Below are 16,976 nucleotides of genomic sequence, written 5' to 3' on the forward strand. Positions count from 1 at the left end.
TACCAGTACCGACCGGTGGAGAGCCTCACCTTGACCAAGATGTCGAGTTGGGCTGTTCCTCTTTCGTCCAGTGGAGCCACATTCTGGCTGACCAACGAGCAGAAGTTGTGACATAGCTCCAGGATCTCATTCAGACAGTGAAACACCTGCAGCGGAAGACAAGGCATTTGGTGAGAGCTAAAAATGAACAGGAAACAGGAAAGTGGTTACTACAGGTAATAGCCTAACTTGATATCAGTGTTGTTGTTGACTGACAAGTGTGAGGCCCTGTTTAAGATTTGTCTTTCATTATAGTCACTTTGCACTCTTCACTCAGTTAAGCGTTTACCTTCTCAAGGACCCTAATCAAGATGATACCGTATTCATCATCGCGTGGCTGCAATAAAACTGAACCTGAAGTGGCCGCTAAGGTGCTACTGCATTGTATTCACGTCACAGTCTAACGAATCGAGAGGCTAACCGGCTTGAGCAGGATGAAGGACTGTGCCAGCAGATTGCTGAGGAAGTGGTCGTGGGCCAGCCGGATGCTCTCAAAGTCTCTGGTGGAGTTGATCTGCTGCAGCAGCTGAGAAAACTGAGACTCCAACACATCCACCTGTGAACCAGGGAGGAGAACAACAGGACTGACAGTCGGATGTGCTGAACCAACAACTTCATTCATAGATTGATTCTATGCATATTGCTTGCTAACACATTCACACCAGATAACCTTAGAGTTTATAGCATGAACCAATGAGAGGACCAGGCTAGGTCTGTTAATGAATCAGACAAAAGCAATAAAACATTTGCTTGGTAGTTTTATCTCTAAGAAAGGAATGTTTTTCTGCTATCTTATCCCTGATGGGATGGTAGAATAAGTATATAAAGCTCTTAAAACCTACTAGAAACTAGTTTAATATACAGTATGTGTTCATGTCTCTACTACATTAGCTAGGGGTCACTTTCACACACACACACAATTTTTTTAGATATAGTCACTTGTAAGTAGTACTGCAGGTTGTCGACCAGGAAGGCCATGTGGTTGCGTAGCCTCCATTTGACCGCGTCTGTCTGGTTGGATTTCAGGTGTTTCCTCTGCATCTGAAGAGCCCAGCAGTGTTGCAGCTCAGACTGCACTCGCCGAACACTCACAAGGTACCGGAATATCACATTATACCTGGTGGACGAAAAATGCAATTGAAGCCTTAAGGAGCTCTCCCAAGTCTCAACGTTCAAGGAACGCTGTTATGAAATATGTCTCAAGAGTTGCTTATTTTCATCTTCGAAACATCGCAAAAATTAGAAACTTCCTATCAAAAACTGATGCAGAAAAATTAATCCATGCTTTCGTTACTTCTAGATTAGATTACTGCAATGCTCTTATCTCTGGTTATCCAGACAAATTAATAAATAAACTTCAATTAGTGCTGCACACAGCTGCTAGAATCCTAACTAGAACAAAAAAATTTGAACACATTACTCCTGTCCTGGCATCCTTACACTGGCTGCCTGTTAGGGTTAGGGCTGATTTTAAGGTTTTACTCTTAACCTATAAATCAATACATGGACTTGCTCCTACTTACCTTGCTGAAATGATCCAGCCATATATACCTACACGTAACCTTAGATCGCAAGACGCAGGCCTTTTAATTGTACCTAGAATTTCTAAACAAACAATTGGCGGCAGGGCCTTTTCTCGTAGAGCTCCACTCCTGTGGAATGATCTGCCAATTAAGGTTAGAAATGCAAACTCAGTGCAAACTTTCAAGTGTCTACTAAAAACTCATCTCTACAGCACGGTTTATAATTAGGTGTAGCCTGGCCCGGGGGCGTGAAGGTGACCAGTAGGCTTGATACTGTCCACCCTTGCTGTCTTGCCAGGTGGGCTCTCGTCGCCACTGGGATGCCCTCCCTCCAATGCCCTTCGGGGGAAGAGTCACTGGCTTGTTGTTGATTCTCTATTGCGCACTTGTGCAGTTGGGCTGTACGCTACTAGCAATACTCGGCCCTCATTCAGGGGGGTTGCGGTTGGTGGGTGTCCCTTTGGTTGATGCCTGGCAATGTGGTTGGATTGATTTCCTGCCTGTTGGGCCCTGTCCGGGGCCTCCCCCGGGTAGGGCCACAGTGTCACCGGACCCCCCCGTCTCAGTTTCCAAGGTGTTACGCTGCTATATTATTGTGCTGGGGGACATGAGGGATGTACTACTAACTTTTCTCAGTTTCCTCCAATTTTAAATTTTAGAAGGAGATGAGGTCCTGGTCCACACCTGCGGATTACCTGGTTTGGGGGGACCGTTGCTGTTCCTGTCCTTGTCCACCTGGTCATACTTCTGACCTAGTCTAAAATCAAATATACTCTGGATTTAGCCAAGAGAAATTTATTTATTATTCCAATTGGACTCTTAATATCTCACCCGGCACAGCCAGAAGAGGACTGGTCACCCCTCTGAGCCTGGGTCCTCTCTAGGTTTCTTCCTAAAATTCGACCTTCTTAGGGAGTTTTTCCTAGCCACTGAAATTCAACACTACTGTTGTTTGCTCCTTGGGGTTTAAGGCCGGGTGTCTCTGTAAAGCACTTTGTGACAACTGCTGTTGTAAAAAGCGCTTTATAAATAAATTTTGATTGATTGATTGATTGATTATGATCCAAGACAGGCGTACAATTTTACAAGTGTGACTGATCCCCAACAGTTTCTGACAAGACTGACATAAAAAATAAAAAACACACATACATATACGCATATATACAGTCGTATGAAAAAGTTTGGGCACCCCTGACAATTTCCATGATTTTCATTTATAAATAATTGGGTGTTTGGATCAGCAATTTCATTTTGATCTATCAAATAACTGATGGACACAGTAATATTTCAGTAGTGAAATTAGGTTTATTGGATGAACAGAAAATGTGCAATATGCATCAAAATGAAATTAGACAGATGCATACATTTGGGCATCCCAACTGAAAAATCACATCAATATTTAGTAGAGCCTCCTTTTGCAAAAATAACAGCCTCTAGATGCTTCCTATAGCCTCTAATGAGTGTCTGGATTTTGGACCATTCCTCCTTACAAAACATCTGCAGTTCGGTTAGGTTTGATGGTTGCCGAGCATGGACAGCCCGCTTCAAATCATCCCACAGATTCTCAATGATATTCAGGTCTGGGGACTGGGATGGCCATTCCAGAACATTGTACTTGTTCCTCTGCATAAATGCCCGGGTAGATTGTGAGCAGTGTTTTGGGTCGTTGTCTTGTTGAAATATCCAGCCCTGGCGTAACTTCAACTTTGTGACTGATTCTTCAACATTATTCTTAAGAATCTGTTGATATTGAATGTAATCCATGTGACCCTCAACTTTAACAAGATTCCCAGTACCGGCACTGGCTACCCAGCCCCACAGCATGATGGAACCTCCACCAAGTTTTACTGTGGGTAGCAAGTGTTTTTCTTGGAACGCTGTGTTCTTTTGCCGCCATGCCACTTGTTATGACCAAATAACTCAATCTATGTTTCATCAGTCCACAGCACCTTATTACAAAATGAAGCTGTCTTGTCCAAATGTGCGTTTGCATACCTCAAGCGACTGTTTGTGGTGTGTTTGCAGAAAAGGCTTCTTCCGCATCACTCTCCTGTACAGCTTCTCCTTGTACAAAGTGCACTGAATTGTTGAACGATGCACAGTGACACCATCTGCAGCAAGATGATGTTGTAGGTCTTTGGAGGTGGTCTGTGGGCTGTTTTTGACCGCTCTCACCATCCTTCGCCTTTGCCTCTCCAATATTTTACTTGGCCTGCCACTTCTGGCCTTAAAAAGAACTGTGCCTGTGGTCTTCCATTTCCTCACTATGTTCCTCACAGTGGACACGGACAGCTTAAATCTCTGCAATAGCTTTTTGTAGCCTTCCCCTATACCATAATGTTGAATAATCTTTGTTTTCAGGTCATTTGAGAGTTGTTTTGAGGCCCCCATGTTGCCACGCTTCAGAGGAGAGTCAAAGAGAACTTGCAGTTTGCCACCTTAAACCTTTTGTCATGATTGGATGCACTTGTCTATGAAGTTCAAGGCTTAATGAGCTCACCAAACCAATTGTGTGTTCCAATTAATCAGTGCTAAGTAGTTACAAGTATTAAAATCAACAAAATGACAAGGGTGTCCAAATTCTTGCACATCTGATTTAATTTCATACAACTTAATATTGCTACACTAAAACTCTTTGTCCAGAAAATACCCCAGTACTCAGCCTTTATTCGAAAATGAATGGCATGCCACTGTGATAATTTTCTGTGACGACATAATTTTTATTATGCAGCCTCAGAAGGGTGCCTAAACTTTTTCATACCACTGTATGGTATGAAACACACACACACAGTGTAGACAATATAAGTTGCTCACACTCTGCTCATGCTGGCCAAAAGTTACATACAACCCCAGCCCACTGTAACACTTAACAACACAGTGTTACATTGTCTGTCAGTTTAAAGGAAGCACAGAAACTGTAACACCACTGCTATAGGAAACGAGCTGCTATCTGTGGCCTGCTGTCAAATACTCACTTCTCCAGAACGGCGGGGGTGAACAGAATGTGGAGGGGCCACTGGACCTTGTAGGCTAAGCCCAGAGCAGCCCAGCCCGTCGGGGGCACCTCCCTGGGGGATGTCTCCTGTGGAGGAGTGGCCCCCTCCCTGGTCCCTGTGGCGTCTGAGAACAAAAATCATTCACACGGAAGTTATTTCAGCCGATCGTAAGATGGGCCACGCGATGTCTCCACACCCGGGCGATGTTCACCAAGACGGCGTGGAAGACGTTGAAGGTATCACCCTGAATAGTGCAGTCGTCTTCCGAAGGAGTCCCAACTATTACCGGAAGTGTATGTAAACTGGTGCAATGCAGTGGAATGCGTAAGCATTCATCACCAAAAAACATCACCACAAACGTTACACAAGACTTGGCAGGGATTCTACCTTAGTGTATGTATCTACCGTTACAATAATATCCTGATGTGATAAAAAAATGTATGCTGTATTCTGCAATGTGAACGGTGAGTCTGGAGTTGACAGAGAACCTCATGCAGTATTGGTTAGAAATACAGTAAAACCCATTTGACTCCTACTGGCATCTCTGAGGAACCAACCTTTGCTCTCCTTCCCCTGGTAGTCGATGGTGAGGTGCAGGAGAGGCAGGAGGCTGTCGTCGTCCAACAACACCTTGTGGGCAGCCTGCTGAAAGGCCACGTTTACATCTATGGAGCAGGTGGACAGAAGTCATGGGAGAGAAAAGTCAGTGTTCAAGGACATGGGCACAGTTTGTTTTCCTCAAAACTGCATCCTTCCTTCCTTAAAATAACGATCAGAAAATAAAGGGTCGTGAAATGTTTTTACTAGGAACCTCTATTTTTACCTAGCCAATGTTTAGATTAGAAAATTTCAAGGAAAGGAAGGACAACGTTTAAACTAGAGTACTCAGGTTAATGGTTTGCGGTTGACTAACCACTCAAATCAACCCTTTGTTTTAGTGAATTCTACCTTCTATGCACCAAGCTTAGGGGGTCTCTGTTTGATTGTATTGATAATGGATATATGAATGTACCATGTTCAGTGACAGCTGTGGGTGGGGTCTTCAGCATGTGTTGGGCGTGGTCAATGAACACCTGGTACAGCTCGCCACGACCCAACAGGTAGAAGTCCTTTATGATCTACAGTAAAAAGAGAATCAGCACATTTGAAAGGGTCAGTTTTAGCAAGATGAGGCACACCATCCGTCTTCACATAATGAGTAGTTACTAAACAAACTTTATCACCATTCCAGTTTAAGCACCACACTCTGCCAAACCGGATTTGTACAAAAAATGCATAAACTATGCTGCTCATAGATCAGTGATTCTGCGCATTCTGACCGCAATGTAGTCGATCCCAAACGAATGCACTAACAAATAGGCATATTCTGCGGTCGTAAATCAACTCTAAATTGTCACAGCTAGATTGTTCAAATACAAACCTTAAGTTGCCCAAGGAGATCTGATTCCTCCACCATTAATGTCCAAAGGTGCTGCAAACAGATGGATACATTAATTCATCTAAATATCTATGTAGAAAATGACCTCTTCGTCTAGCAAATAATGGGACATTGCAGACGACATTACAAACAGAATGCATCTGAAATGTCCCAGATATATTGAAGGGCAAAGCTCACCTCTGCCACAGTGCTGCGGATGCCGTCTATAAGGTTCTCAAAGTCCACTAGGCTGAAGAGGGGCTGCTGTTTGAGACGGTGCAACTCAGCTGCAAACATGTCCTCCTGGTGCTTCAGTATGGAGCCTGGACAGAAACAGGACGAGGGAGACATCATCCGTGACGTGCTTCCAGGACAGATATCGGGTTACGAGACTCCAAAAACCTCTGGGAGTTGTTGCAATAAGCAAATCCACAAGCACAAATTGGACTTCACGAAATTGATAGCAGAGAAAAACGGGGTAAATAAAACAAATCATTTTAGAATCATAAGCAAATGCAAAATGTAAATGTAGAAGGCCACTATCTCACAGGCTTTGAACTGGCTGTGGTTATGGTTCTCAAACATCTGGACCGACTCCCCCACGAAGAGGATCTTCTCAGCAACACGGACAGGAATGTATGAGGGCAGCATCTCAACCCGCAGAGAGAACTGTTGCAGGGACGGAGCAAGCATATTCTCTTCCTCTATCAGCCTCTAAAAAAGAACACACAAACAGCATTGTGTGTGTTAATGCAATGAAACCAAACGATGGGGTCTCCAATAGTTTTTTGTGAATTATGAACACGACCATAATCAGCCTACTGGCATGTAAGCAGGTACACATGGCATGATATCAAACAGTTTTTATTGTTATAGTAAGTACTATTATATGAACACAATAAATCAATTATATGAACAGCGATCAGATCAGCGATTGAAATAAATGTTTTAACGCAGCAACTGTCATTTTTTGGGAAGCCGATTGAACTTTTGATTCTGAGTTTGGTGATATAAAGTCTGTATTACTAAACTATTACTTAGATGAAAACTGTCAAATTCTTTCAGACTCACTTCACTCAGGCAATGGTGGGGCTTGCTCCGCTAGTAAGTCTCATGCCAGATAAAATCCACAGCCGGAAGGCTGATTAAACTGAACACGTCCTAGACATTCAAGAGACTGCTACAATAAAGGTATTTCAAATGACGTACAATTATTAAGATTAGGATTAGGTGGAAAATAGACTAATCCTGAATCTGTTCCCAAGGGCAACTTCTCGCCATCCCAACGTGCCCTGTAGGTCCTTAAGCTGGACAGATTAATCACACAATGGGGCTGATGATGGCTTATCTAAAGTCAGTTTTGCCTCTGACCTCGAAGGCCATTAAGATTTGGGGAAGATAAAAAGGCTGGTCCTGAATCTGTGCAGAAGAGCTCTAACCAGGTCCTGGAGTTCTTTGAGCTGTTTCCCACTGAGGCCTCCAATCCCCAGGTCCTCGTCGTCGTCCTCCTGGCTGGTGGCGGCCCCTCCGGCGCTGGGCCCCTGCTTCACGTAGAACTCCTCGCTCTGGTCCAGCAGCAGGCCGTGCAACATCCAGGCCGCCAGCTGCTTGTACATCACCCCGTGGCACACCGCGAGGACCCTGGGTACACAGCGGAGAGATTGGTTCTGTTCCCCCAATAATCAACACCCGCGCATCAGTTTACATTCAACTGGGTATGTGTAGGGGGATATCTGTCATGGGATCATCATGAATCATGTGGAATAACAATTACACAGCATCAGTTTACATTCAACTGGGTATGTGTAGGGGGATATCTGTCATGGGATCATCATGAATCATGTGGAATAACAATTACACAGCATCAGTTTCAGGATGAAAATCCTTATACTGCATGCAGCCAGGAAAGAGCATAAAAAATATGCATAATAATAATTAGATGGGTTTTTGTAGTTGTCCAATATGTATTAGAAATTATTTGTTTGGCCTATCCTAAAAATAAAAAACTATTTTATGGGGTCACAATGACCCTAAAGTATTAAGGGTAAGTTGTCTGGCTCAAGGAAAGATTTAGATGAACATTTTAAATTTATTTTAGAAAAAAGTAATTTTTCAATGAAATATGCAGTGACTTACTTCTCTAGGGCCATGCGTACAGGGGGCAGGCCTCCACAGCTGTGCTTATACACGGTCTCCAGAATCTGACAGCCATGGATCTAATCAGGACAGACGGCATGTCATTTCACAGAGGATATTTCTATATATTCACACTCATGAGCTCAAAGCTGCTCCAATCGCCATGATAATGTAATGTCACCATGGTTAACTTTGAATAAATTGGGGAAAGATTGTTTAAAAAAAATGTTGTGATCCTGAACACGTTCGAACAAACACAACACTGGGGCACTTCAAGCATCTGTTTGTTGACCCATAGAGACAGCAGGTAATATTGGCATTACAGTGCATATACTTTATGTCTAGTTGTGTGTGTGTGCATGCTTTGTCCATACGATAAGTCCTAAATTAATTATGAGTCCAAGATTTTGTCACCATTGTAATGTTTGTACCTTCTGGGACTTTATGGTCTCCACCACCATCATAACAGATGGAAACAGCAACTGAAACTGGAAGACAAAAGTGACATAATATTGAAAGATACAGTGGTTCTGACAGTAGGAGTGAATGTTGACACTGAAAGATAAAGTGGTTCTGACTGTAGGAGTGAATGTTGACACTGAAAGATACAGTGGTTCTGACTGTAGGAGTGAATGTTGACATTGAAAGATACAGTGGTTCTGACTGTAGGAGTGAATGTTGACATTGAAAGATACAGTGGTTCTGACTGTAGGAGTGAACAATGTCACTGAAAGATCTCAAACAATGTATTCCAAAACAAGCTAGACAAAGAGCAACTGCCATTACCTGATCCAACATATAATTCACATGAGATATGGAGAGATGTGGGTCACCAAGAAACTGCAATGAAAAGGACAGTGGTAAATTTGGTTATCACTGTGCAATACGTTGATTAGGGCTACAAATGCATTTTGTATAATATTTTCCCAACCTCTTGTTCGAGGTCCAGGAGAGCCTGCCTGTAAGGCTGTAGCATTGAGTCAAGTCCTGTGCAAAAAGCCCGCAGGTAGACTCCGCTGAGTCCTACCTGACTTGGCTGAACAGAGTGGTGTTCCTGCAAAGTACAATAAGGATTTGTTAGCCAAGTCACTTTACCAACTCATTGTCACCGTGAGAGATACAGGAAATACATTTGCATGGGTGCTGTTTCTTAGACACAGATTGAAGGAGAATTTTGCTTATTTCCAAACTAGAAAGTAGTAATTGGGCCAATAAAAAAATGCATGTTTCAGTTTGTTAAACATTACGAACCTCAGCAAAAGTTAGCCTACGCTAGCAAAACGTCTACGTATCATTATGGCAAGGTGTTGAAATGATGTTTGTGGCATACTGGCAGTTCTGGTAGTTCGGTTTCTGTGAGCTCAACCATGTTTGTTGGTCGGAAAATGTATTTGTGTAGCATGTGTCAATAAAAACGTATAGAGCGAGCCTTGCAATAACAAACAGATCATGTAAATGGAAGGAATAAGGGTGTCTGTACATGCGTATTTGTTAAAGGACGAATATAAAAAATGTTGTTCATTGTCGTTGTATTTATTTTTTAAATGCTCACACACTCTGATATTTAGTGGTGGCTAAAGGCACATCATGTTTGTAACAGCTGTTTTCTTTTTTATGTAGATGAAGTCAAGATAAAGTAGATTAACAGATTCTGTAGAGTTGGCTTTTCAGTCTTTGATTTTCAAGGGTCCTGCCTATATTCCTGTACAGTCCCTTATCTCACCTGCTGGTGGACATGGCCTGTATGTTGTTCTATGAACTCTGTGAAGCGGATGTAATCCGATCCCAGTTTACAGAGGCGGTTCAGGACACCAGTCTCACTGGGATGGAGAAAGGGTAGGTCCTGGGAGACCTACATGGGAAGCATTTTTATGTTACACTTAACAGACTCTATAAATAAAACTATAGTGTGCATTCAAAAGAAAGAAACTAGTGTGATGGTGAGTGCCAACCAACAACAGCATGAAAACTCTGAAACGCCGCAATACAAATATGTATAGTACATACCAGAGTTGAAATCGGTGAAATAATTACTTCACGACTCAGCTAGCTAATGGGTCGGTAGTGTTAGCTCGGTAGCTATGTACCGCGATTTACCTGTAAACCTGTTCGTTTGTTCCATGTGAATATAGTGCCAGGGTATCCGCTTAATGCCAACAAGAGCTCGTGAATCATTTTAATTCACTTAATACCGGTAACTTTGACTTATAAAGCACTGTAAAGTCTGTCATCCATTCATAATAACAGAGCAGGTTCTGCCGCTGCAACTCGATTACGTTCCAATGGCGAATGTGAAGAATGATGGAAATTGTAGTCTTTCCTTCGTTTTCTGAATAGGGACATTTTTTGATTATTTCAAACTTTTACGAATGCTGTTACTGCTATATAAAATCTACATGGGATCTAAAGTGGCAAACATGCCTAACGTAACCTATATATAAACACAGATACGGCGTTTTATTGGTAACAAGATTGTGGGAGTTGTAGTTCAACAGCCACCTTGTTTTCACATTCTAGTGTCTTGACTTGTGATGTAGCAACGGCGCTGGACAGCTTCAGAGGTTTGTTCTGAACTGTATGTTTGCTATCAATCAAACATGTTTTGTACTTATTTATTACACCGTTGTCACGCAATAAATATACTGCCAGTGGTAATATAAAAGTATCGTTAGTGTTAATGGTACGCGTCGTTTATTAAAAGTGTACGTTAACTCTGCAAACGTAACGTTAGCTGGTTTAGCTATGCTAGCGAACTTTCTAGCGTGTGTAGTCATTATTGGAGATAGCATTAGCAACAGCACTATACACCAGAGAGGATCACTAGCTAAATAATAATTTTAGACGGTTTGTGAAAAATGATGGAATTGTCAATTGAAAAACTGAAGTAACTGAATGATAGCTAGCTAGCTAGCAAGTAAATGAACTTCCGATTAAAAAAGTCGGTTCTTTCTCTTAGCTCTGTTATAAACATTAAGCTGACATTGCAACAAACCAACAACGAATAATAATTTACTTTCTTGAACGGTTTTCTAATAGATACCGTGTCTCTATAGAAAAACTATTAAAACATAATGGACTGTGTGGTTAGGTATATACTGTAATTCATCATATCAGCTCATTTGCATTGTGAGGATCCTGTATATACTTTGTGAGTTATCTGTCTTTCCCTTTCAACACTGTACTACTAAAACATGATGTGTTTTGTGTCTGTGTTACAGTGATGGCGGAGGGGAGGAGTGGAGATGATATTGTTTCAGAGTACCTGGACCAGAACCCTCATCTGGTCCAGTGGGTGGAGTCACTCCGAGGAGTGCAGGAGACCAATAAGCAGTGGCATGCCAGGCGAGAGTTTATCCTGAGAAACATGGAGAAGTTTCCCACAATCCAGCAAGGCTTCCCCAGCCCGGGGCTTGACAGGCTGCTCTCTCTGTCCATGTGCTGGGCCAACCACATCTTCTTGGGATGCAGGTTTATATATATATATATATTTTAGCCGTGCCAAAGACAACACACACACATCTTTCACAGGGGATGTTCGTTGTAGAATGCAAAAAGGAACCAGGTTGTACTGACAGGCTGTGGACTTATTTGGGTACAAAGTAATAAATTTTTTCTGGGCTCAGCAGGTGTATTGGTTGTTATTGGGTGTGCTGGTTCCATTACGTCTGATCTTAAATAAGTCCACACTAGAACATATACTCTGTAGTTGGAACAATCAGAAAAAATATGAAACAGGTTAAAAAAAAAGTTTAAAGGACTGGAGACCAGAGATTACTGTTCTAAGGTTCTACTGTCTGGCATGTTGTTTTGCAGATACCCTCAACCGGTCATGAACAAGATTAAGGAAATGGGGGATGGAGTGGTTGTCAATGATGCTCCAGTTCGAAAGTCAAGGGATGAAATAATGGGGAAAGGGAAGAGGACGGCAGGTATGTTGTAGTGTCCAACATTAAAAAGTGTTTCTAATAGGGATGCACCGATACCAAGATGTACTAAGTTTTCTCCCCTATAAACATGCTCTGGATTGGGTTTTCTCTTGTCTTTTCACTTGACGAAAATGTCAGTTATTTTCACCTATATTGATAGTTATTGTATCAATGTCATTCAGTAATGAAAGAAAAGCAAACATTGTTGTGCCATGAAATTAAATAGCTTTGTCAATGTTAAGTTCGTCTTTAGTCTCGCTAGCAATTGCTAAATTCCTATGACTATGCCAAGTAGTAAAATACTTGTAGGCCTATTTCAGGCTAATAAGCTATTAAAACGGCCAGTGGCAACAGGCAAAATACGAAAATCTAAAGTCTTATTGTTGCCGCCGAATGTATATAAGGTTTTACCGCAGACTTTTATTTTGAAGGCAAAATACGAAAACCGGAGGTCTTGCTGCCTCCGAATCTCTAAGGTTACCTACATGAGGTTAATCTATTGTGGCTATCCAGTTGTGAAAGTAAATGTACTTGATTCAATTAATCTTTTCATACTCTGCTCTTTCATTTTTTTCTGCCCGCGGGCTGTTTTGGACATTGTATTTCGCTTCTCCAGTGTTGGTGTTAGCTGTTGTGGTTCTGCGCAGCTATCATTAGCATACTCATTGAAATCTGTGTTGTGTCTAATGATGTTTGATCAAATTGCTTGTGTTAGATTATTGTTTTTCCTTTCCTCCTCTTGACAATTTAGCAGAGCAGAGCATGTACTCTACTTTTGTCATTGCTGACATCTCCGTCTTCCCGCTCTACCAATCTGAGTTCTATATTATATACTTATGCGTCCAGAGGCGACACAACCATTGAGTTTCACTTAATGTTTTCATAATGTGGTATCGGCATATCGGCGCATGGTATCGGCATATCGGCGAGTGGTATCGGCATATCGGCGCATGGTATCGGCATATCGGCGCATGGTATCGGCATACTTCTATGAGTGCAAGTACAAGTACATGTGCCCAGTATCGGCCCGATACTGGTATCGGTATCGGGTCATCCCTAGTTTTTAATTTACCCTAGCATAACAGCCCTACTATGGGGGTGTTCACACACTGCTTTAGAATGTAGTGAAATGCTTGTACATCCAAGACAGTGCCACTGAATTAATTACATTTGTTTTGTCATTAGGAGTATCATTTATTATAAATCATAGTATTATAACATATATTTTATGTTTTTTCTTAAATAAGAATGTTTGTTTGTATGACTGTTGCTAGTTGCCGCTCTTGGTTGTATTGCTTCCATTCCATCCCAGCATTGGGAAGTGTTAAAAGTTGGGTGTTTCTTGGATCAGTCAAAATCAGCTTGATACCCAGGTCACATTTCCTAAGGCAAAAGTTTTTCAAAAGTTATCTGATCAGATTACCACAGTCAGATAGGATTAAATGTTATAGGAGGGTTATACAAAACAGAAAATAGGTACCCCTAGGGGTTTGTTCAAATTTTTTGTTATACTTGGAACATTTCTTAAAACCTTTAGAAATGTATACATTTATCCTGAAATCATATGAATCAATACAATTGAACACAGGCGGAGGCCAGTAATTCACTTGGTGTGTGATTTATGAAGGTCATATAATTTATTTGTAATTTAAAAACAAATCCCTAATATGATTGAATATAAGAGGGGGAAAATCCTAATTTGAGGCAGTGACATGATATGAAAAAGTTAAAGGGCTAAGTCGATGAATCATCCCTGCAGTGTTTCTTCTGTTGGTTTTGGCTCAATTATCTTCAAGTAAATGCTGTCGGTCTAGCTGAAGTCTGTCTCTGGGGAAAGTCAGTGTTACCAGGAGAAATTCCTACTCAGGTGTCCTTTGTCTTGCTCTTTCTCAGGGGGTGACGGCGATGCCTGCTCCAAGCCCACCAAGGCTGGACCTAACGAATCACGATCTGGAAACCCCTTTAAGCAGGGCCCGCCCCCGCAGGCCCCAGCCAAGCATCAACCCTTCTTCAACCGCCTCTACAAGGCTGTCGCATGGAAGCTGGTGTCGGCAGGGGGCATTGGCCCTAACCTGGATCACTTCGAGATCCTACGGGCCTGCACCGAGTCATTGAAGGAGACCCTGAGCTGTGTCTTTGTGCCCCTGAAGGACATCCCCGACCTGCCAGCAGCACGCACCCAAAAGGAGGGGCAGGTGTGTGAGCTGCGCTGCCAGACGGTCTACCTGGGCACAGGCTACGGGCGCGACGAGGCAGCCGCCAGGTCCATGGCTTCCAAGGAGGCCCTCAAGGTCTTCCAGGGCCGCAAGGTGATGGTGAAGATCTGCCGCCGGCGATTCAATGGCAGGGATGTAGAGGATCTGGTGCTCCTGGACGATCAGCCCAGGAACCCAGGCTTCCCACCCGCTATCAGCTACCCCTTCCAGACAGAGCAGGAGGGGGAAGGGCCATCGTAGAACCCCCCAATGGGCGAACTAACCTCCAGGTGCCTTTTCACAGTTGTGTTCAGTAGGCACCACAGTGGACTAAAACAGGGAGGAATTACCTGGACTGTTCAATGGGAAGTGCTTATTTAAGTTTTCTGTTGCAAAACATTTTGGTTTGGATTGCTCTGATGAACACAGTCCTGGTATTCAGAGGCGGTGTAGGTTTGAACAGAGCTGCTGTGAGTCTTACTGTCCCGCTGGGTTCATTTAATGAATCAATCATTGCCACCAAGATTTGCTAATTATTTTTTAAGGTTTGCTAGTTATTTTATTATTCTTCAGTAGCCTGTAACCCACTTTTTGTTCCAAAGTTAATTTGTATTCCTTCAGAGTGGTGATTGTAAAAAGTTCAGGCCCTTTTTGAATTTGTTGTGCCTGCCTGCTGCCTACGACAATGGAGAAATGTACACAGTTATGATGGATGTTGGTTCCCTTCATTTGTTTGCACCTATAATTCCCTTATATCTGTGTTTTCTGTAGCATAGGCCTTTGGAGTGAATTTATCCAGGAAATCTGTTCAGATTCCCCTGCCCCACTCCTAACCATAGCCATTAGAGGGGACAATTATTAACTGACCCAGCATCAGGGTCTACAGGCAACTTCACCATAGCCCAAGCTCTGGGCTATGGCGGGTTTGTGTGGCAGCACTCCGGCTGAACTTCAAGCCATTTAATCAGTTTTCCAATTAACAAACTGGCCACTAGACTACCGTTTGTCGATACCGTTAATACCATGCCAATAAAACCCTGTGTTGTTCACCATTAGAATAGTTTTCTATCAACGCTTTAATATTTCCAGTTTTATGCTTTGTTTTGCTACTGAAGTTACAGAAATCATTTACTAACTACTGACGTTAGTCACGTGACAAGTGAGATATAAGTATAGTTTTGATAATACGTTTAACACAGGCTCTAGTACTTCAAAGGAAGAAGCACTAATATAGCATACTTATTTGGAAAGTTTTTTTTTTTTCTGTACACAGTGGAATGCATTGTCAGTATTATTATGACTTAATATTTGGTTGCTCTGCTGGCTTGTTTCAATATACGGATTTGTTGTTATTTGTGTAAGAAAATCTGTTTAGAATTTGTGGTTTCTGTAAGGTTTATTAATTGATTTAATCATTCTAAAGGAGAGGGTTCATTGATCACCAGGTACATAGAATTGTATGATATAATGTATATTGACTAATGTCCTGAATCTTTACATTCAAAGAGCATTAATAAAAGAATGCTGCTGTAATTTTTTGCTCTTTAAAAGCTGAATGACATGAAATTGGTTCAATTGATGTGTAAATGGTTAACACTGTACATTTCTATTAGCGGTACCTGTTTCTATATTTTTGTAAATAAAAATAATTTAAATAATGAATGTTGCCTAATGGTTGTTATCCCCACAGTGACTTGTAGTTGGCAAAACATACCGAAACCTCAGTATTTTGGGTACTACACATGGCGTTCATATACTGTGCTGAGTTCACATAATGCTACTCACTCCAAGGACAGAAGTTCTATGCAGATAAAATGTAATACATATTATAGTAATAGCGGTTACTCATAAAAAAAAAAGCCCAAATGGAAGGGACAGTTTGTAATTTGTAGTGCTATTTAAAAAAGCTCAATGTATACACACACTGCAACTGAAAAGTATGCATTAGCTTGTATTATGATTTGATTACACCTTGATAACTAGTTTCTCAAAACATTTAAAACAAAAGTTCATGCAGTGAGATTGGTAAAGATGTCAAATTGATAATAAGATAGAATACATGGCTGCAATGATAAATCAAAAATGTACAACTAATGGCAATGTTGGTAATCGAGTATTCTGTAGATTATTCTAACAATCAATTAAGTTATTCGGATGAAATAGACTATGTTTGACATAACTAACACAATATTTAGAAAATATCCCAAATCCTATTTCGCAAGTGTGGTTAGGATTGGTATTGCAATAGTTTTTACCAAAATAACACCTGTACAACTTCGTTTGCATGAAATATTCGTGTTTTTCTGAGTATATTTAATATATTTCTGTCCGTGAAACTACTCACTAATACTTGTAACAAATAATATGCTACGGAGGTAACATTTGTTTTATAATTGCACATTCAGCATTCAACAGACATTCACCAATAGCCATTTACAGCTTTGAAAATGAAATTGTTCATACTTTTACAGCCTTTTGTTTTCAATAAAACTTCTACTTAAGATTTAGTAGAATTTCCTGAAATCTGTAATACTGCAATTACAGCTTTAAAAGTCAATAACTTATTCATTGCTTGTCATATATACATCAAAAAACGTGTGATTCATTATATAAATTCCTGGCATACTTTTACAATCTTTGTTTTAAAAAAATATTCCACTTAGGATTTAGTAGAAATTCCTGAAATCTGTAATAATGCAATTACAGCTTTGAAAATCAAGTACACGTGTTTATGAAGAATTAGG

At 41.3% G+C, this 16,976-nt stretch overlaps 2 protein-coding genes across 4 annotated transcripts in view; one reads left to right on the forward strand and one right to left on the reverse strand.

The window, feature by feature from the left end:
- The window catches only part of tubgcp4 (tubulin, gamma complex associated protein 4), an 11,318-nt gene extending 820 nt beyond the window's left edge, over positions 1-10,498 (reverse strand). Inside the window, exons 1-16 of the mRNA XM_010877684.4 lie at positions 10,209-10,498; positions 9,835-9,963; positions 9,043-9,165; positions 8,898-8,951; positions 8,543-8,599; positions 8,112-8,191; positions 7,415-7,616; positions 6,524-6,689; positions 6,174-6,298; positions 5,979-6,029; positions 5,571-5,676; positions 5,116-5,223; positions 4,538-4,682; positions 979-1,156; positions 461-595; positions 30-146 (exon numbers count right to left, since the gene is read on the reverse strand). Coding sequence (XP_010875986.2) covers positions 30-146; positions 461-595; positions 979-1,156; positions 4,538-4,682; positions 5,116-5,223; positions 5,571-5,676; positions 5,979-6,029; positions 6,174-6,298; positions 6,524-6,689; positions 7,415-7,616; positions 8,112-8,191; positions 8,543-8,599; positions 8,898-8,951; positions 9,043-9,165; positions 9,835-9,963; positions 10,209-10,286 — 1,854 coding nt within the window. The 5' untranslated portion in view covers positions 10,287-10,498. The remainder of the gene's footprint in view (positions 1-29; positions 147-460; positions 596-978; positions 1,157-4,537; positions 4,683-5,115; positions 5,224-5,570; positions 5,677-5,978; positions 6,030-6,173; positions 6,299-6,523; positions 6,690-7,414; positions 7,617-8,111; positions 8,192-8,542; positions 8,600-8,897; positions 8,952-9,042; positions 9,166-9,834; positions 9,964-10,208) is intronic.
- cdkn2aip (CDKN2A interacting protein) lies at positions 9,935-15,894 on the forward strand. Of its 3 annotated transcripts, none has more exons than XM_010877714.4 (4): positions 9,935-10,051; positions 11,330-11,579; positions 11,925-12,040; positions 13,931-15,894. In XM_010877714.4, the coding sequence occupies exons 2-4, from the start codon at positions 11,332-11,334 to the stop codon at positions 14,491-14,493; spliced, it is 927 nt and encodes a 308-aa protein (XP_010876016.1). In that variant the 5' UTR covers positions 9,935-10,051; positions 11,330-11,331; the 3' UTR covers positions 14,494-15,894. The 3 variants fall into 3 exon arrangements, with proteins under 3 accessions (XP_010876016.1, XP_010876000.1, XP_010876008.1); XM_010877698.5 differs by lacking the exon at positions 9,935-10,051 and adding an exon at positions 10,580-10,672; XM_010877706.5 differs by lacking the exon at positions 9,935-10,051 and adding an exon at positions 10,595-10,686.
- The last annotated feature ends 1,082 nt before the right edge of the window (positions 15,895-16,976 follow it).

Source organism: Esox lucius, chromosome 2 (genome assembly GCF_011004845.1).
Source record: "Esox lucius isolate fEsoLuc1 chromosome 2, fEsoLuc1.pri, whole genome shotgun sequence".
Classification (NCBI taxonomy): Eukaryota; Metazoa; Chordata; class Actinopteri; order Esociformes; family Esocidae; genus Esox; species Esox lucius.